Source organism: Verticillium nonalfalfae (assembly GCF_003724135.2).
Source record: "Verticillium nonalfalfae strain VnAa140/NRRL 66861 chromosome Unknown scaffold_23, whole genome shotgun sequence".
Taxonomy (NCBI): domain Eukaryota; kingdom Fungi; phylum Ascomycota; class Sordariomycetes; order Glomerellales; family Plectosphaerellaceae; genus Verticillium; species Verticillium nonalfalfae.
Genome location: NW_021167248.1, coordinates 111,778 through 131,643, shown reverse-complemented (window position 1 = coordinate 131,643; position 19,866 = coordinate 111,778). Strand labels below are relative to the sequence as shown.

Sequence of the window (19,866 nt, the reverse complement as noted above, 5' to 3'; positions counted from 1 at the left end):
TCTTGCATCCCACCTCTCTCTCCCCCCCCACCCTTTGCCGAGAGGCATTCCTACCCGACCGATTCTAGCTCTGCCCGCTCATCGCCCCTGAGCCCGTCGACATCATGGACAACAGCAACAGCAACAGCAGCAACCGTCTGTACCTCAACTTCGGAAACGGGAACGATCGCCTTGCACCCTCCGGCGATCGCTCCAACTATCCCACCACGCCCTCGACGTTTCCGCAGCCCGTCTTCCCGCAGTCCTCGGGCCAGCAGCAGCAACCCAGCAACCTCCACCCCCCGCAGCAGCAGCAGCAGCAGCAGCAGCAGCAACAGCAGCAACAGCACTACGGCACTGGTTATGCCCCTCCAGGCTACTTTGTGCCTAACCAGTACCCTCCGCAGTACCCCGCCCAGCCTCAGGCCACCGACTTTGCTCCTCAAAATGTCTACCAACAGCGTTCCAACACCCCGGGCACCAACGACCCCAACACTGGCCTCGCTCACCAGTTTTCCCACCAGAACCTAGGAGGTGCCGCGAGGGCTGCTCCCGGCTATGGCGCCCGGGGCGCTTCTCCGGCCCAGAGGCCCCGTACTGCTGGCGCCTCCGGCCAGCCTTCAGGCTACGGGAGCTACCCCGCCGCTCCCATGCCGACGCAGAGCCCAGCGCCTGTCGACGAATTCGCCCGTGCTCCTGAGCGCAACCCCGACAAGTACGGCTCGAACGCCAATAACAACCAGGTCAAGTGCTCCAAGCTTGCTGCCGATTTCTTCAAAGACAGTGTACGACGCGCACGTGAGAGGAACCAGAGGTAGGTTAAGACTCGTACGAGAGGTCCTCAATATGTAGGTCAACACCGCTGACAGGTTCCTCATAGGCAAAGCGAGATGGAGCAGAAGCTTGCGGAGCCCAATCAACCCGCATCGAGGCGTGAGCAGATTTGGTCGACTGGCGGCCGTAAGGAGGGCCAGTACCTCCGCTTCCTGCGCACAAAAGATCGTCCCGAGAACTACGCCACCGTGAAGATTATCGGTAAGGGCGCTTTCGGCGAGGTCAAGCTGGTTCAGAAGAAGCAAGATGGCAAGGTCTACGCCATGAAGTCTCTCATCAAGACGGAGATGTTCAAAAAGGACCAGCTGGCTCATGTGCGCTCCGAGCGTGACATTCTTGCCGAGTCGGACAGCCCCTGGGTCGTCAAGCTCTTCACCACCTTCCAAGATTCCTACTTCCTCTACATGTTGATGGAATTCTTGCCCGGCGGCGATCTGATGACCATGCTTATCAAGTATGAGATCTTTTCGGAGGACATTACACGTTTCTACATTGCCGAGATTGTGCTTGCGATCGAGGCCGTCCATAAGCTGGGCTTCATTCATCGGTCAGTAGGATGACTTTGTTGTTGTGGGACCCTCTGCTAACTTTGTTACTTTTCCCAGCGATATCAAACCCGACAACATTCTGCTCGACCGAGGTGGCCACGTCAAGCTGACCGATTTCGGTCTCTCCACCGGCTTCCAACGCCTGCACGACAACAACTACTACGCTCAGCTAATGCAGGGCCGCTCCAACCGGCCCCGCGACCGCAACTCGGTGGCTCTCGATCAGATCAATCTGACGGTCAGCAACCGTTCGCAGATCAATGACTGGCGAAGGTCGCGACGTCTCATGGCCTACTCCACCGTTGGTACGCCCGACTATATCGCGCCGGAAATCTTCACCGGGCACGGTTACACCTACGACTGCGATTGGTGGTCGCTTGGCACCATCATGTTCGAGTGCCTGGTCGGTTGGCCGCCTTTCTGCGCCGAGGACAGCCACGATACCTATCGGAAGATCGTGAACTGGCGTCAGACGCTGTACTTCCCCGACGACATCACCTTGGGAACCGAGGCTGAGAACCTGATAAGGAGGTAAGTTATCTTTCGGCCTGGCTTGGATTGCCCTTGCTGACCAACGTTAGCCTTATCTGCAACACGGAGAACCGCTTGGGCCGAGGTGGCGCCCACGAGATCAAGGCCCATAGCTTCTTCCGCGGTGTCGAGTTCGACAGCTTGCGTCGCATCAGGGCACCGTTCGAGCCCAGGCTCACCTCAGCCATCGACACGACGTACTTCCCGACGGACGAGATCGACCAGACTGACAATGCCACCGTGCTCAAGGCGCAGGCTGTGCAGCAGCGCGCCGCTGGCCAGCCTGGCCCCGTGGAGGAGACCCCTGAAATGAGCCTGCCCTTCATCGGTTACACCTTCAAGCGATTCGACAACAACTTCCGCTAAGCTCGCTGAACCTGCGGCTGCCCAGTCGTGTGTTTGTGGTCCTGTTCTTTCCTTGATTGCATTGCGTAGAGAGATGGCGAAAGGAAGCTTGTCAGTGTTGCATCTGTGTCTGTTCTGTCAGTGTTCAAACGGGCGCTGGAGGAATGAAGGAGTGGAAGAAGTATTAGATGAGCCTGTATGTGACAGGATGAGATGCATGAGGCGGGTGCTGCGACACCCCGACGGAGAAGAGAGTCAAAGATGCTGTTGAGGTTCTAGATGGTAAGCATCACCGTAGAACGAATTCTAGCGAGAGAAGGAGGGCTGGCCAAGTGCCACTTCAAGATGGCAGAGTAGACTACAATGCGAAAGGTGTGCGACAGCCAGCCAGCCAAAGCATCAAGCGTCACGCTCACGCTATCAACACGAAGATTGTCATTGCCTGTTGAGTGCCAGTCGCTCTTGATGAAGTAAAGCTCACAATCTAGTTCCTTTCAGTACACCAAACTCCGCTGTGCCCTTGGCTTGACCCGACGAGGATCGCCTGAGCTGTCCGTACCCTAGCATCTCTAGGGGTGCCCATTTTATCACGTACAACAATACAAGCCCTTCTTCCTCTCTCTTTTCCTTTCCCCCCTCTCTCTTCTCCCCTGCTTCACCTCCTCGTACTCAGACCCGGGGCGGCAACGTAGCGCTCCTCGCGCTCGGACATGAACATGACCTGGACCCAGTACTCCTTGGAGTCCGGATCCCAGTAGGAGAATTGCTTGTCGTCGCGCTTGTCGAGCTCGCGCGCGGGTATCTTGAAGCCGCACGTCTCGTACGGCTCGGCGGCGACGAGGAGGTACTGAAAGTTGCGGTCCGGGTCTTCGACGCGCTGGGTGAAGGCGTTCATGACCTGCCAGCGGGGCTCGATGTCGGGCGCAATGTCCGGGTACTGCAGCTGGAAGAGCAGGCCCTGCTGGCGGGTCATGGGGTCGCGGATCTTGGTGATCTTGTAGCCGGGGCGGCCAATCTTGACGAGGTTCCGCCGCGGGCCAACGGAGAAGCCGGCGCCCGAGACGCCCGCCGGAAGGCCCGTCGCCGGGTCGATGGCGCCCTTGCCCTCCTTCTGCTCGCGCGCCGCGCGCCGCGCGAGGTTCGTCTGGTGCTTCTTGCCCTGCGTGTGCGCGAGGTACGAGCCGTCGTTCTGGTGCACCGTCAGGCAGAGGCGGCACTCGAAGGAGCCGACGTGGTTCTTGAAGAAGTAAGGGTCCTTGTCGAGGTTGATCGTCTCGAGCGCGAGCTTCTTGAGGCGCTCGCGGCGGTCGGCGTTCGAGGCCGACTGCGAGGCGACGCCGCCGCCGCCGAACTTGGAGCCGGCGCGGTTCTGGTAGTCCATCGTGCGAGGTCTGCTTCTGATGTCGGGTGATGGAGAGTGGGTATTCGGTTCGTGTGGGCTGTCGGGAACGAGTTCGCGCGGATGACTGTGGTTGAAATGTGGGATGTCAAAGGTTGTCAAGCGCAAGGCTGGGGCGTCGCGAATCAGTCTTGGATTCGTTGACGGGCCTGTTCACCGAGGAGAAGTTCTCGGTGAGGAGCGCTAGACAGCTGACCGAGGTGAGGCGACCAGTTGGCACCACACCACACCCCCACCCCAAACTGCGAAAGTCGACATTTGTATTGGGATTGCCCAGAAACGACGCTGTTGATGTGCGTAATTCCTGTGTAATTTGGAGAATGGAAATAGATAAACCAGCCTCCTTCAAGACGGTGGTGTGTTCTTGTAACCACGACGTGTACTTGAAGAGGCTCAACCACAAACATCTTGTCTGTCTGCCTCTTGCACATGTCGTTCGGTTCTGTCTCTCTCATTATCAGCAACCGCGCACTCACGTGTCAACAGTCCAAGACTGGACGTGAAATGAGGAACATAGGTAAATGTCGGCGCTGATAAAGGGAGTAAAGCATGGAACGCGAAGGATCGATCCCACTCGGTGCCAAGCAGGGATGACTGATTGAAAGCTGCGTTTACTTTCCTCACAGCACCGATGACTGCACAGACATGTGTTGTCAGACAGTACAATCACCAAAGGCGTTGTGCGCACATAATATCGGATCTTGTATCCGTCTGTCTACTCTACTTGTTTACACATTAAATACGATCAAGGGGTGACAGCCGCCTCGATACCTCCCATGCGGCACTCTGGCGCGTTGCTTCGTGACGTTTCACCCATCTTATCCTGAACGCCGTAGAAATTTCAATGATTGCTCCCCGCCGTGTTATAGTAACACTCCGCCCTTTCAGAGCATGGCCTTGGCGTGCTCCCTTGCACCCGTCGTCGCCGAGCGCAGAGCGGCACCAACCCTTGCCTCGAGGGTGCTGCGCTTCGTCTCGTTCCCCGGCAGGACTTGAGGCTCCTCGACCCAGCCCCGGGACGCGGCGTCCTTGATGCCCTCGAACCAAATGGCAGCCATCTTCTCAAAGCCGGCGTCGCCGGGGTGGATGTCGTCGACGAGGTCATCGAGGGTAGGGCCCTCGGGCGCGTGGAAGTCGACGAGGACGACCTTTTTCGAGATGGCCTGCTGGGCCTCGACGAGGGCGCGGAACTGCTCGTTGACGCCGCGGACGCACTCATCGACGGACGCGACCTTGTTGACGAGCAGCGTGCTCAGCACGATGCTGACGCGCGGCGAGGCGGCCCATACGGCGCGCAACATCTCGAGCATCCTGTCGCCGGCCGTCTCGGGCTCGCTGTTCTGGATGCAGTCGTTCGTGCCGGCGTTGATGAGCACGAGGTTCGGCAGCGTGTCGGGCAGGGACTCCTTGGCCTTCTCCGTGACCTGGGCGATGCGGTAGCCGGGCCAGCCCTCAACGTCGTTGTCCGCCATGTCGCCGCCCTGACGAGAGCCGACGTAGTCAACGGGGTTACCGTCGGCGTTGAGGAGGTCCTTTAGGTACTGGCGGTAACCGTTGCCAGTGGAGGAGCCCTCGCCGTAGGTGATGGAGGCGCCGAGGGGCATGATGCGGAGGGAGACGTTGCCAGCGACCAGGGCGCTGAAGCGAGGCTCATGGATGGGGGCTGGGGTAGGAGCCGCATCAGCTGAAGATATGTTAGTAATGATTAGTACGGAGGCAAGTGAATGAAGCATACATGTGGTAGCCCACAGAAGGCAGACGCATTGCAAAAGACGAAGCGTAGATGGCATCTTGAAAGGTGTTGTTTCGCGAGGAGAGGCTTCGCGTTTGACTGATGAAAGGATAGTTGGGTGGTCTTGATGATGCCTCAATGGCGCCTTGCCGAACTTCGTACGGGAATCAGAGAATCTGGGGAGGAGCAGCAGCAGACAGGCCTTGTCGTCGATTGTTGAACCTGTCAAACCTCAAGACATGGCGGCGGGAGGGACCCAGGGTTATACGCAATGCGCAGTCCGAGAGAGCAGCATGACGGTCCACAAGCCATTGACCGACTCCCCTGGACCGGTTCCGCGACAAGACCTCCATTGATCCTCCCCAATAAAAGGGTGTCCCATCAGCAATTAGCGTTGGACGAGGTGTCGAGCGACGTCAGTCAGGGAATCGGATCCTGTGCTTGGGTCGCCCGATCCACCGTGCTCTGGCCCGACGAGGCATTGCAGTGGCAGATCCCCAATCACGATGTCTCTCGGGACGCGAGGGGCACGCAGGGAAGGGCCCGCCGCCCCACGATTCGACGGCAGAGGGGGAGAGGTGAGATAGAGTAGCGTGACATGCAGCTGAGGTGTCGTCGTCGTCATGGCTGCGCTGTCCTTGGCTGTCAGATCAGAGGCCGGACCAATGTTGTCGTTGTACATGTATGGTACCTGGGAAGGCGGTCGAGGCCTTCGATGCTGCATCGACACGACGGCCAGCGCATCACCAGCCTCCTCCCATTTCCCTGTCTAGGGGCAAGGCTCTGTTTGTTTGCTTCGGCGGTCGGACGACGGGCACATGGCCAGGAGCATGGGAAGGATGTAAATCCGAGACCAGAAGAAGCCACTCCCAAACAAAGGAGTCTGTCAATCCCTGCGGTGCTGGGCAGTGTCAGTAGAGGTGCCGGGGGGGATGTCGGTGTGGTGGTATGGCCGAGGGGTTCTGTTTGTGTTGTCGGTTTTGAGGACATTCCAGCGATCAGGCCCCTGAAATTCCAGCCTCCCGTGCCCCTCTTCCCCAAGGCGAAGGGGACCGCACTGGAGGCGCGCTATCCGGAACAACCCCGACGGATCTAGGGGCCTTGCAGCGTCTCACATAGCGCAGCTGGTGCTACTGTCAGCTGCCCTTGTCCCTCGATCAGCACGAAGCCTGCCCCCCCCCCCCCAGCCATCGTTACAACCTAGCGGCTGACTGCCTCTCCACCCTGCATCTTCCAGTATCGTATCTATCAATTCGTCCAACCTCTCTCACTCCGACCTTGCTTTCCCTCGTGAAGCTGCCATACTTTGATTCGTTTTTCGAGCCACCAGCACAAACACAGCCGCCTGCAGTCGACACGTGTAGTCTCTGTCACAGCCTCACGCCATCACTTTATGCTGTCGATCTCGGCTGGTGACTGGTCCCCCCACACCTCTGCCAACCTGATTGAAATCTCCGGCCGGGCTGTCTGCAGATCCCGCCCTGCGCATGCTGTGAAAAGGGGGTGCAGCCAGGGGCTGCCCCGCCAGCCGACGCACATCGTCATCAACAGGCACCCCGCAGGTTTACATTTCGAGCTTCTTGAGGAATCCCCCGTCTCCTAATGAGGTTGAGGTAGGGAAGCCTCGCCACTTGAAGCACATCATACGCGTGGTTGGATCTGCAAAGACATGGCACACCTTTCGTCTTACAAGTTCGGCACTGCCGGACAACACAGAGGGCCTTCGTGGCAGAAGGAACAAGTGAACTGAATGAGCGTGTTGATGGACTTGCCATTGTCGAAAAGGTAGGTGCAGGCACCAGCAGCCGCCATCATGACACTGCAAGGACCTAGGAAAGGCTTCGACGGATGTAGTGGCATGGGAGGCCGGAGGAGGAGAGTTGGCCATGGCATAGGATTGGCCTGGTAAAAGGCTCCCGTAGGACTCACAGATCGGAAGCATCAATGCAGATGGTTCGGATTGACGTATGCCCATACGACCTTCAACATGCGGACTCAAAAACAGGGAAAAGCCTTTAACTCACACATGATGGGGTTCCAGCAGAACCAAAGGGCCGAAATCGAGGGTCTCAAACGGATGTAAACCTAGCGCATCAGGGCGGGTCTCTTTCCCTGAAAATTCCCTCTGGAGAGATTTCCCTTGTATTCCCTTCCACATCCACTGTCGTGGGATTGATATCATACTGCCTCGGACTGTTCAGGAGGGAAAAATCAATTGACAGAATCTTTAGGAAAGCGCAAGCGTTAGACGTCGATTCTGGGTTTTTGGTTTCGTTTTTGGGCTATGCATAACATATTTGTACGCAGCGATACTTGCTGCAATACATTCAACAACATGAGTGGTCCGATTTCCTACACAATCACAGTAACAATTGCTGCTGTGAGAGAGGTACAACTGTAGGAGTGCCTAGCTCGGAAGAATTGCTGGGGGAGTGCGAGCGGTTTAATTTCTTTAACGTTCTTCCGCATGCAAAATTCAACCTGGCTTGGCAATTGCGGATGTTTACATCTCTAATTTCCAACCGTCGCCTCGTGATCAGCGTCGAACCTTTTACCATGAAGCTTGGCATTGTCGATAATGCTACGCAGAGCCACTTTGTCGTCCTCCGTGAGTTCGATGTCCCTGGATGCCCAGTTTTCCTCCAGACGCTTGACCTTGGTCGTTCCCGGAATGGAGATCAAGCCCTGAGCTGCCACCCAGGCAAGAGCAATCTGAGCTAAAGTGCACCCTTTCCGAACCGCAAGCTCCTTGATCTCTTCCACGATGGCCTTGTTCTTGAAAAAGTTTTCGCCCTGGAATTTAGGAGCTATATGTTCACCAGACATTAGAGACTCGATTCGTTTCGTCTGCTTGTGCTCCAATATCAAGGACAACTTACAGACGCGGCGGAAGTCATCCGGCGCAAAGTCTTCGGGGGATTTATACTGGAAGTCGTCGACAAGGAAACCGTGGCCTAGGGGACTGAATGCTACAAAGGCAACGTGGAGCTCTTTGCAGGCATCGATCAAGCCGTTCGTCTCGTGGACTGTTTCAAAAGGGGAGTATTCCGCTTGGACGGCGTCTATCTTGGCAACTGCGAATTACGGAGCCTCTGTTAGTGGCGATGATTGAATTTGAATGGCCGTAAGCTTACTCAAGTTCGCTTTACGGAGTGTCTTTGCTGAGCATTCCGAAAGTCCAATGTACTTGGTCTTGCCAGCCTTTCTGATTTCATCGAGAGCAGCAATCGACTCTTCGAGGGGGGTAGCTGCTGGAGTCAGCCTAGTTTAGGTCATGGCATATTGGCCAAGTCCACGTACCAGGATCTATGCGGTGCAGGTAATATAGGTCCGGAGCGAACCCAAGCCTCTCGATCGTGCCTTCAATATACTCTTTTATGTGAGACGCCGAGTTGGTAACGCGTCCAGACCCGCCGAAGACGTCAAACCCGCATTTGGAGGCAACTAGCCATCAGGCCATCCGTCAGTGATATTGTGCTTGGGATGTGACATGGGCCGCTGGCCCCTCACCGAAGACTTTATCGCGAACGTTATGCTTCCTGATGAAGTTGCCAAGTAGCTTTTCGTTAATGCCGGCTCTGTAGACAACCTTGAGGTAACCCTGTTAATATTTTGCACTGGCTTGTAGCGAATATGTCGAGCTGGGGCGTTGAGCATTGGCGACCTACAGCTGTGTCCCAGAATGTGCATCCCAGTTCGATGGCCTTCAGCAGGACTGGCTCGGCTTCCTCAGGGCTCAGGTTCGCGCCCATGGCAAAGTTGAGACCCATGGCACCGAACCCAGGGACCGGCACCTCGATGTCCGCGAAGGGAAGCGTTCTGACCATTTTGTTGGTTGCAATGAATCGTGTCGTAGCAAAAACGAGATAACAGATGTATTGGCTTCATAATTCTGAGCTGCGGCGCAGGTCAGGATCGTACCCTCTATTATACTTCTCACAGCGATAGCGAAGGTTTGTTCCGGGAGGCTTGGCAACCACGGACTCATGCTAGGACTTAAGCTATGTCCGCTCAGGTCCATCCTATGGTGTTAACTAATGCCTATGACTGGTGTAGTGCTACGACTGTCTAGCCGGCATTACTACGGAGCAATGACGTGGGGGAATTTGCGTGCTTTCTCTATTCGACATGACTGTATGATCATTGGCTATTGCTCCATCGGACGTTATGGCGACAATTTCAACATGTCAACGGATATCTTTCTGATCCAGGGTTAATTTATCTAGCGCAATCAACTCTTGTTTACCAGGTCGAGACGCACGCATCTTGTCATGTCTGGGGCTGATACGCTGTACTTGAACACCACAGTGGCGGGACCGAGGGCGCTTGCTTGTTCGATAGGTTGGAGTAATATATACGGCGAGAGTTTTCCAGGGCTGACGGCGTGCTCTATTGGTAAGCCACAAGCGTGTGGGGATAGACAATGTGACGATACGTACAAGAACGCTCACTGGGATTGAAGACACCGCGGCCGCGATACATTGCTGATATTATCCTGCGGTTGTGCAGCTGCTAATATTGAATGGCTTGTATTGTAGTTGATCTGCTGATAGGCGTTCAGATGAGGGAAACAATCGGAGGGAGCTAACGAGACACTATTGCTCTCAAACGAGGCTAAATCCCAGAGGATTGTTTTCCATTTCTAGCCTAGCGCACCCCAGTAAGTTCTAGGCTGTAAAAGACCGTGGATTCCTGGATTGTTTTCCATTCCTCGTCTAGCGTAAGTACCTACTATTCCGAGGACAGGAGACAGCACGGTCGCGTAACCTCCTGACACAATCAAGAATAGGCGGTTATGGCACAATCACGGGACAGTGATGACGTTAGAGCCTACCAGGCTATTAAATTTATTCCTTTACAGAGTTACCGTGTGGTATCGATTACAGCGTAACATCTTCTGGCCGACTTGCTCCGGTGTGGGACAGGTCACACCCCCAGGCGCTTGTTCTGTCGCAACCCTCGGTGACCTCGTCCGCTGTCAACAGACAAACAAGCCCATAGCAAGGCCGAGAACACGCAGCAAGAGAATCCGTACAACATATTCATCACAGTCGGTCTGCCTAGTTCTTATTGACCATTCAAGAACAAACGGGAACATTGGAAGAGATTGCAGGTCACACAGGGTACACACGATCAGCACCGCTTCCCCTCTTTTCGTTATTACAATCGATGCATCCACGTGATGTTGCTGAGGAGGGTGTCGCGTGAGCCAACCTTTTGCTATCGAGGTTTGGCAGCTGTAAGAGCGGGCCAGTGAAAACATGGAAAAGCAGTAGCCGTGACTGGAGCTTCGTGGGAGCTGAACGCTCTCGTGGACATGTCCTACTCAATTCACAAAGGCGAACCCTTGACCTGTCCCGCTGATGTGGTCTTGATACCCTCCAAAGTCGAGCCTAAGAACTGTCATGAAGACGCACTTTGGATGCGAAAATAGTGTAGCCTATAAGGGGATACGTAGCTTGTGCATCTCCGACAACCCAGGTGTCCTTTGTACCTACATCACCAACAGTCTCGTTCTAAAGCTATCATGGCAAGCCCGCAATTCAGACTTCCCTCGCCATCGAGCGAGCGCTCTCCATTGTTGCCCTTCAAAGGTGCATTCCCTTTCAGGTTGATGCAACGAGCTAATCATGCTGACCACATCCAGATCCTCCAGGCTCTCGCGACCCATCCGCCAGCCGCCTCAGCAAGTCCGAGATCGTCGCGGGACCGTCGTTCTCCGTAGTGGGCTCAACGCAAGGCCCGAACGCCGAGCACCTGCGCTTCTTCCGCCGTGCTCTGGGCATCCACTCCGGAGCCGCTGCCTCCTCCGGTACTGGTGACCTCGAACGCAGTCATACGGCCCCGTCCACCGGCATCTACGCCTCTATCCTCCGCGAGCACGCGATAAAGAAGTGGCAGCGTCGCATTCTCACTGCTACCATCTACGCTTGCCACATCGCACAGATCATCATCGGTGCGGTCCTCACGGCCCTTGGACCCTCATCTGCGATTCACGCCGTCAGCATCACCATCCTCGGAGCGACAAACACCACCGTCGCGGGCATAATGGCTCTCGTCAAGGGACAGGGGCTTATGCAAAAGCTGAAAAATGAGGAGCTCGAGCTTATGCAGGTCAAGGGATGGGTCGAGGAAACCGAGGCTTTGATGGAAGCTGGCATTGTCGGCGGTGATCGCGAGGAGGCGAGCAGGCTCGTGGCTGAGGGATATAGGCGGTACCGGGCCGTCATGACGGAAGGGAAGCCTTTGGACGGGCTGGGATTGCGAACTAGCGATGATCATCGCGTCGCCGATTCCTGGCGGCGAAGCTGGGACAGCGCAATTGGTAGGATGCGTCGCCAGACATAAGCTTCTGTCAACCATGAGTAGTAACGAGAAATGGGACGTCGAGATGACGGTAGCCCACAGAAGTCGATCTGTGTTTTACCATTTTGTGATAGGATATTCTAAATTTGCAACATGTGATTATATCAAACTCTCCCGGTCGAATCATGCTAGCCCACCACATCCGAGTCTTCCTGATATCGCTCCCCAGCATGCAACAAGGGCATATCATCCGTCACCCCTTTCACCTCATTAAAGCACCACTCTGTACCCCCCAGACCGTTGCAGAGTGCCTTGCCGAAGCCACCCTCAGGCACGTCCCCGCCCTTCTCGGCCGCCCCCTCGCCGAACAGGTACAGCGGATCCACCGTCCCGATAGACAGGCTCACCTTGCCCTCGTCAGACCTCCAGTACAGAAACGATCCGCAGCTTCCGCAGAACCCGCGCTGCGCTTCCGGCGTCGCGGAGTATGTCTTGAGCGCCTCGGTTGGCGTCGTCCAGGTGAGGGCCGAGGCGGGGACGAAGAAGACGGCGAGAAAAAGGCCGCCTGTCTGCTTGCGGCATTGGGTGCACTGGCAGAGGCGACTGGCTGCGGCAAAGTCGTGGGAAGGGGGAAAGGTGATTTTGTAGCGGAGGGCTGTGCAGAGGCAGCTGCCGGTGATGGTGTCGGGGATTGGTCCGAGGGACATTGTGTTGGTGATGGCAACAATGTAACTTTGAGTAGAGTTTTTTCTTTGCAACGGTATGCTGTGTAGAAAACTTTCTACTAAAAGTTGACTCTTTTTCTTTCGTTTTGGCCCTTTTTATAGCAAGCATCAGGCATTACGTCGTTGTGAGGGGAACTCTGTCAAAGACGCCCTTACGCTCGGTGAGCTCGGTGTCAGACTGGTGTGGTCGGTGAATACTGCACACGTGGTGATCATCACCATCTCTAGGGTACTCACTGAAGGACGACCCCAAAGTTGCCATGCATAACGGGGCTATGCCCAGTTTACGAATTGTCTTGCTTGTGTCGTCTGCTTCTGTTCAGTTCCGAATTTCCACCGTACTCCGTTCTCACGATGACAATCTACCTACAACCTCGGCGCTTTCCTCAACAATCACCTCGCAAATCCCAGTGCCGCCGCCAAAAGAAATCTGGGCTACAAGGGGCGCATATCAGTGCAATGTGATGTATACATTTATATGGCATGATTCCTCGGGCTAATCGTCACACTTCCGGGCGGGCGGTTCTCGCTTCGGCATCAGCTTTTCTTCTTCCTCTGAAGCTGCGTAAGACAGGGAGGCGCGGCTCTTGATCCAAGTGCCACACTCCTTTGATTGGCAAGTACTGACAGTCAAAAGGAGGCTAGCTGCACGTTTGGGAGTAAGCCGTGTCGCGAATAAGGTCCGGGCTCGGGCTTTTGAGAGGTCTTTTGAAGCAGATGCCAGGAGCCACCCAACAACGAGCTCGCAACTCGCATTCCAAAATGACGCGTCCTTCAGCTACCATGACAATATGCTGCCGTATCATCGACCAAGCATGTTCGCCGGTCGCTTTGGATAGGAATTTAGCCTTGCCATCTTCACCAACACTTCACCGAGACAGTTGTAGGAGGATTTCTTTCAGAGCCATAGCCGCGCCTACTCAAGTCGAGTTCGAGTTATCAGCGCACGAAAACGCCGCCGAACCTCCAGACTCCTTGTATGAATTCATGATACCCACGACAGACCCGTACGTTCCCGCAATCATCAGGAATGTACCAGACACGATGACGAAGACGCTCCAGAGAACCATCAGCCTCCAGCTCCACGTCTTCTCCGTCTTGCCCCTGGCCCAGTTGTCGTAGAGCCACATGCAACCCATTGGCATGAACGACAGGAAGGTACCGAGCAGCGCGCCGATCAGGGACACGAGGCCGCCGAACACGGGGATGGCGCTGGCGATGATGTAGGCGATGGCCGTCACGCCAAAAGTGCACCCGAACCAAGTGGCCCAGCGAATGATTGTGTTGGACGCGAGGTGCTTGGTGCCGCGGAGGAAGCGGACGAACATGTATTTTCCAGGAAGCTTTTCGGAATCAGCTCGGCTTCTGGGACCTGACCAAGGCGAGACAAGGCCGGGTGAGGGGGAGGACTCACATGGATCACGAGAACGGTCGTCACCATCAAGCCCGGCAGAGCCAGGCCATAACACACCTTCTTCATGGTTGTTCCGGCAGACCCCAACGCAGGCGACGCCACAAACGAGCCGCAGAAATAGTACACAACACAGCCGATCGCAATGTAGATGGCCGTGACGCCTGACTGGCAGATGATGAGGGACCGAGTGTAGAGTTTGGGGTCGCGCATCTCCGACGCGATGGCGAAGAAGGCAGGTGTGCCGGCGAACGCAAAGACGATGGCGGATACCGCCGTGATTGCCTCGGTGAAGGATGGGTGGTTGATGATCTTGAAGTCAGAGGACCACTCGCCAGTCTGCGGCGCAGACGCGGGGCGGTCCTGGATGCCGACTGCGACAGTCACGGTGAGAACTGCGAGCGAGGAGGTCAGAGGAAGCTCAGATTGGCATCACATGGGTCCTGAAGAAGACAAACTGGATGAAAGAATGCAAATCAGACCGATCCATGCAAGCCAGCTGATGCGACCGAGGGTCTGGATGCTTCCGAAGAGAAACCCAACGATGGCGGCCACGGCGACGAATACTGCGGTGCAAGTGCCGTGGGTGGACACAGCATTGAGGCCGATGGAGATGCCCAGCATGCCCGATCCAGCTACAAAGATCCAGTCTTCTACGATTAGCAGTGCTCAGAACTTCCTCCTCGCATGCGAGGTCCATGACTTACAAAGACAGAACGCAACGCCCAAAACCTCCCGACCGATGCGGCCAAACATGAGCTGGCCAGCATCATCGATGCTGTACACCTCGCGATGCTTAAGCTTGAAGACGCCGACGATGTAGTCCGACCATGTCGTGATGGCAGAAATGGCACACAAGACGAGGACACCCGGGACGATACCCAGCGTGTCGAACGCCGCGGGGATCGACAGGACGCCAAGTCCGATTTGTGTCTTCATCATGAGGGCTACAGTACCAAGCCATCCCACCTACTTGGCATCAGACGTTCTGCCCTCATTGGTCATTCACAAACATGGGGAAAGGCTCACATTTCGGTAGTTGGGGCCTTTCCCCGATATGTCGCCAAAGACAGCATCGTGAGATGAGGCAGGATCATCGATGACCTCACCGACCTCGGAGGAAGGCGAACCACTTTCTTGCAGTTGAGACTTGCGACTCCATGTTTTCAACATATTGTCTGATGTATTGGACGTATCGTCACACGAGGACTTTGAGGAAATGGGAACGCAGAACTAGACAATGAAGCCTGGGGAAAGCATGTTTTCCATGTGTCCCTCAGTAATCAAGGCCCGGGCTGAAGATATATGAGACCGTACCACGGGGGGCCCGAAGAAAGCTTAGACAATAACATTATGATCAACGCCTCACTGTATTCATGAATCAAGATACCTGCACACGAAGCAGCAGCATTCCCTGCAATCGAAAAGCAGCCGTTCCGGCCGGCCGTTCCACTTCTCCCAGACATGACGCTTTAGCGTCTTCGAAAGGCATTCCAGCTATCGTCTGCCGGGGTGGTGTGGATCACGGAAGGCCACCCGAGGTTACGTCCAAGGAACGGGTCACCTCCCGATGTCGTATGTTTTGCATCGCAACACCCTCAAGCCCACGCCCGAATCGTCAACGGCTCTCCTCGTTGAAGAACGTCAGGCTTGATAGCGTTGCGCTTCCCCATGGGGTTTGAGGCCCACTGCGATGCGCCGGTGGCTTGTCAAACCGTCTCAGCCCCCCTACCTAACTTTAGGTAGACAAAACCCGCGCGATGACCAACAATGGTGAAGCTGCATCCCAGCCCGCGATAGTGGAGCTGGTAGACGGAAATGGATCCGGCGGGGCAGGAAAGCGAGGGGTGATGATAGCAGGATCGACTCTCCTTTCTGATCTGCCATCAGCTTGATTGACAGTCAAGCATTGCGGTGTGCCGCCCTGTGGAGGAGCATTGAGCGGGTCATATCTTTCGCAGAAGTTGGTCGACCTGACTCAAAGTTGGCCGGCGGTCATCGCGCCGAGTTTAAGATGCCGGCCATGTGCCTGCCTTCCGATTCTCACCGCACGCTCCGCATCCTGATTGTTGGCTGCAGCTGAACATGTCGGAGCATTATCACGGCACTTTTGACAGTACTTGCGGACGACGACGGTTCTTGTACAACTGGCTGATAGATGTTTGGTTCTTATCACTGGTCCAGAGAAACACTGCATGGCACTGAAGTGAGCGTGGTGTGGTGTATGGATGGTTGTTTTCGCTCTGCACAACACCACGACCAACCGCGCAGTACGAGGGTGAACCTGGCTGTCGCATGAAGGGAGGCAGGCCGACTGGAATGCAGTTTGTCGACATCCTTACTGTAGACCCTTATGGGAGGGTAAAGTCGCAGCGAGGTTTTGGCAGGATGGTAACTATTTACCTCTCTAGGTATCTTAGGGGGTACCTGAGGTAGGTTTATTGCATGCCCAGCGCTGAAGTCGTGCATTGCCATCGTCTGTTGTTAAACAGCACCTGGAGGTGTGCTAAAGAACGCTGAAAGATGCCATATATGGAATTTTCCACGTCGGTCAAGTCGTCGACTATTTGCTTCGTGACTGTTTGCACTCGGGGTAGGTAAGGATCTAAGACCGTAGGCAAACCAGGTCATGTCAAGTGGCAAGCGATGGGATAAGATCCTGCTTCCACAAAACCAGGCAGATAGGAGGAAATCAAGACTTGCAGTTCGATTGAGGTCAATCAAGGGTCCAAGTGACGATGCCCTCTGGTAAGACGTGATGCTTCATTTTTAGTCATTCTCCTCAACGCGTGATAGAGCAGGAAACCTCGAGGCCAACTTAAGAATGGCAGGCACCCATGAGACGCTGAAGTGTCGCGCCTGACGGCCACCTCCGTAGGGAGGCCGTTCGTCACAAAGTCCCTACCTACGGTACCCAGGCGAGTCATGGCCCCCCAACACCCCCATCGTACCCCGCATTGGTACGTTTCCAGCGTATCCATCTCTTATCATTGCCAAACATCTACCATAGCAATAGCCGGGTGAACCCTCGATCAATCTATGGCTGAGTATCATCATTTCTCGCCTGGTCGACAGACATTTGTCTCGCCTTAGACCTCTTGTTATTCAATGCCACACCGACGACCAAGTGCCGGCGAAGGGAGTGCAGCTATGGAGACTGGCGCGGCCCGATCGCAAGACCGTGTCTCCAAGCGAACGTCGAATGCGTATGTATCATTTTACCTGTGCTCAACAGCCTGTCAGTCGCAAGACCCGAGTTCGTCTGACTCAAGTGTAGGTGTGTTCGCTGCCGTCGTTTGAAGATCAAATGTTCCGGCCTCCAACCTTGCGATGGCTGCTCGAAGAGGAGGGTGGCCTGCGAGTTTGATCAGCGCGACCAGAAGATCGTTGTGACGAGAGGGTAGGAGCATGCAGTTTATCAGCTTCATCGGAACACTCCTGATCATGGGTCTCTGTAGTTATCTCATGGATCTTCAGAATTCTGTCCAAGAAGCGGAACATCGCCGTCAGAGAAGGGATTCTCGTGGATCACCAATTGGTGAACGGGCAGGTCAACGCTCAAACGAAGAGGGTAAGCACCCTACCGAAGATCGCATCTCGGATTCATCGTCAACTCACAAGACCAGAGCTGACTATATATTGAACTACCTAGAAATAAGTTCGTCTGTCAATGGGACAGTGCAACAGCAGGAAGCAGCAGGCGGCCCCTCCAACACGTATGCCACGCCAAGGTCGGAGGACACAGGTTTCCAAGCGCCAGCGCTACAAGAGTCCCCAGATCACACTGAACCAGCTTCCCTTGCTGTGGAGAATCCTCTTTCGCTCCGACATGCGGAATTCACGACTTCCGCTGCGGGAGTCACATGTGAGTCTTCCAGGCTGGCACCACCACTGGCTATCCGACATGATTCTGACAGCCAGATTACCTGGGCACCTCTTCCAACTGGTCCTTCACTCGCCGCGTTCTGAATCTTACCCACTCGCAAGTCTGCAACTCTCCGGCGCCTCCACAGGCTCTTATCTTTGATGGCGGCGTCTATGAAATCGACTGGGGACGCCTCAAGATGGGTTCAGACGACCCGAATCTTCTGCCCGAACTCCCGACCCTTGACCACGCCATCTTCTTGATCAACACAGTTCAGTTCAACTGCTGTCAGCTGTTTCACCTCTTCGACACGGCGGAGTTTATGGAATCGTGTCACGAGTTCTACGCAAACCCGACCCCCGACATTGCATCCGCTGGCCTGTGGTACATCCACTTTTGCCTCGTCATTGCACTCGGAAAGGCGTTTCAGTCGCGACGGCACGGAAGTGACTTACCTTTTGGACAAGAGTTCCTGCTATCAGTATTTCGGCAGTTCCCTAATACTGGAGCTCTCATCCAGCAGCCGCTTCTCTCGGTAGAGATTCTCTGCTGCGCAGCACTTTGCCTACAATGCATCGATCATCGCCATTACGCCCACTCTATGGTAAGAAAAGGTGCATTTCAACGTGAATAGAACGCGAGATAACAGTATTTCAAGATTGGGGAGGCCCTGAGAATATCGCTGTTTCAAGGCTGGCACACCGAAATGCCGCCATTGGAGCTTGGTGATCGCTACGTAGAACGTTGTCGGCGGGCATGGTGGACGGTCTACATACTGGACCGTGAATTCACGTCCTTGATGGGTCTCCCGCTGACGATCCAAGACGACGACGTCAACTGCCCTCTGCCCAAGTTTGACGGCCAGATGCAGCGAATGGCGACGCTTGAGATGCAAGTCAAGCTGTGCCGCAACATCGCTGACATCAACAAAAGTAAGAGCATCAGTCGCATATTCGTGGCATCATTATTAAGCACCTGACTTAGGACTTTACGGGGGCGGAGGAAACTTGCATCGGAAATACCTTTCTCGGGCCAAAGAAATTCTCGGTAACATAGCCGATGTTGCAGAGGAGCTCAAGACAGCGTTCCCTCTTCAGCCGAAGGAAACCATGAACGGAATCTCCAGGACAGCTTCTCACTTGCATTTGCTATATCACAGGGTAACGCACTGATTTGAGCCATATGGAAGTCGAGGTGTCCTGACCGATCGTTTAGTGCATCACGCTCGTGACGCGACCGCTTCTTTTCTACCTTCTCAAGACGCGCTTCGCTTCATTCAACGAGTACTTCAACACTTTGGAGTCTCTACCAACAGTACGAAACCTCGTAAGAATGTGTATTGAGTCTTCTCAGACCATGGTCTCCATTCTCGAGTGTTTGATGAATCAGGGCCTGCTCGGTAAGTCATCGCTCAACTCGGCATCTCACGTGAATTCTGGGAGGCTCATTCACCAGGTGCATTCTTTCCCTATGACACTGAAGCCATCTTCGTATCTACTACAAACCTGCTCCTCGGCCCAGCCGTAGATCCGCAGTTTATCAATGGGGGTCGGATATGGCTGCAGAGGGCGTTTGTCGTTTTTGATGATATGATTAGCTGCGGAAACCAAGTGGCCAAATTCCGCAAAGACGAGCTTCTGCAGTTGGATGAGCTACTGGAACTTTTTGGGACTGTGGCCCCCCTTCACAGGCCGGAAGCAACAGGGGCCGATGCCACAGCGCCAGCAACACAGAGCCACGACGACCCGAATGAGCCTGATGTGCCTCCGGCAGACTTGGCACCAGGAGGCCCGGCTGGCGACGTGTATGAGCAACTTCAGGCTGATGATGGGCCATCGAGATTACAGATTGTGGATCCCATGCTAGGAGATACCTTTGGGGCTGGCTTCAGCAAGGAGCAGATAATGGGCGTGGCAGATGCCATTGATGACGAAGACATGGCTTGGATGTGTGAAACGATCATGGAGCATAGCAGTATTGGACAGCATTGAAAGAAGTATCGCGAACGGCAGACATTGTATGAAAGGAGGGACATTTGACTCGTCATCGGGGCGTCGGAGCGGTATCGCCTGCATTTATCGTTATGCTGAGCATATTGTCAACATTTCACAGAATCATGGACTCGAATGGGAGCCATTCGGGATTGATGCTACTGTATGCTTCTCAGAATCTATAATTGGAGAGAGGTGGT

The 19,866-nt window shown here is 55.0% G+C and overlaps 8 protein-coding genes across 8 annotated transcripts; 3 read left to right on the top strand and 5 right to left on the bottom strand.

The window, feature by feature from the left end:
• Positions 1–104: 104 nt before the first annotated feature.
• On the top strand, positions 105–2,258 carry CBK1 (Serine/threonine-protein kinase; the record flags this gene model as incomplete). The annotated part of the gene is made up of 4 exons (XM_028638323.1): positions 105–793; positions 860–1,360; positions 1,419–1,892; positions 1,943–2,258. 4 exons carry the CDS (start codon positions 105–107, stop codon positions 2,256–2,258), a joined length of 1,980 nt encoding a protein of 659 aa, XP_028496943.1.
• A 634-nt stretch (positions 2,259–2,892) lies between these two features.
• On the bottom strand, positions 2,893–3,618 carry D7B24_004148 (uncharacterized protein; the record flags this gene model as incomplete). Its single annotated transcript, XM_028638322.1, has 1 exon — positions 2,893–3,618. The coding sequence occupies one exon, from the start codon at positions 3,616–3,618 to the stop codon at positions 2,893–2,895; it is 726 nt and encodes a 241-aa protein (XP_028496942.1).
• A 902-nt stretch (positions 3,619–4,520) lies between these two features.
• On the bottom strand, positions 4,521–5,426 carry D7B24_004147 (uncharacterized protein; the record flags this gene model as incomplete). The annotated part of the gene is made up of 2 exons (XM_028638321.1): positions 4,521–5,320; positions 5,372–5,426. 2 exons carry the CDS (start codon positions 5,424–5,426, stop codon positions 4,521–4,523), a joined length of 855 nt encoding a protein of 284 aa, XP_028496941.1.
• A 2,453-nt stretch (positions 5,427–7,879) lies between these two features.
• D7B24_004146 (uncharacterized protein) lies at positions 7,880–9,195 on the bottom strand (the record flags this gene model as incomplete). The annotated part of the gene is made up of 6 exons (XM_028638320.1): positions 7,880–8,175; positions 8,248–8,442; positions 8,503–8,616; positions 8,669–8,812; positions 8,879–8,957; positions 9,037–9,195. The coding sequence occupies 6 exons, from the start codon at positions 9,193–9,195 to the stop codon at positions 7,880–7,882; spliced, it is 987 nt and encodes a 328-aa protein (XP_028496940.1).
• A 1,700-nt stretch (positions 9,196–10,895) lies between these two features.
• D7B24_004145 (uncharacterized protein) lies at positions 10,896–11,716 on the top strand (the record flags this gene model as incomplete). Its single annotated transcript, XM_028638319.1, has 2 exons — positions 10,896–10,962; positions 11,016–11,716. 2 exons carry the CDS (start codon positions 10,896–10,898, stop codon positions 11,714–11,716), a joined length of 768 nt encoding a protein of 255 aa, XP_028496939.1.
• Positions 11,717–11,862: 146 nt separating this feature from the next.
• D7B24_004144 (uncharacterized protein) lies at positions 11,863–12,381 on the bottom strand (the record flags this gene model as incomplete). Its single annotated transcript, XM_028638318.1, has 1 exon — positions 11,863–12,381. The coding sequence occupies one exon, from the start codon at positions 12,379–12,381 to the stop codon at positions 11,863–11,865; it is 519 nt and encodes a 172-aa protein (XP_028496938.1).
• Positions 12,382–13,319: 938 nt separating this feature from the next.
• D7B24_004143 (uncharacterized protein) lies at positions 13,320–14,983 on the bottom strand (the record flags this gene model as incomplete). Its single annotated transcript, XM_028638317.1, has 5 exons — positions 13,320–13,742; positions 13,814–14,205; positions 14,269–14,445; positions 14,518–14,779; positions 14,840–14,983. The coding sequence occupies 5 exons, from the start codon at positions 14,981–14,983 to the stop codon at positions 13,320–13,322; spliced, it is 1,398 nt and encodes a 465-aa protein (XP_028496937.1).
• A 1,456-nt stretch (positions 14,984–16,439) lies between these two features.
• On the top strand, positions 16,440–19,666 carry D7B24_004142 (uncharacterized protein; the record flags this gene model as incomplete). The annotated part of the gene is made up of 11 exons (XM_028638316.1): positions 16,440–16,558; positions 16,689–16,770; positions 16,827–17,083; positions 17,269–17,381; positions 17,463–17,675; positions 17,732–17,839; positions 17,885–18,279; positions 18,334–18,607; positions 18,660–18,835; positions 18,891–19,074; positions 19,131–19,666. 11 exons carry the CDS (start codon positions 16,440–16,442, stop codon positions 19,664–19,666), a joined length of 2,457 nt encoding a protein of 818 aa, XP_028496936.1.
• Positions 19,667–19,866: the final 200 nt, after the last annotated feature.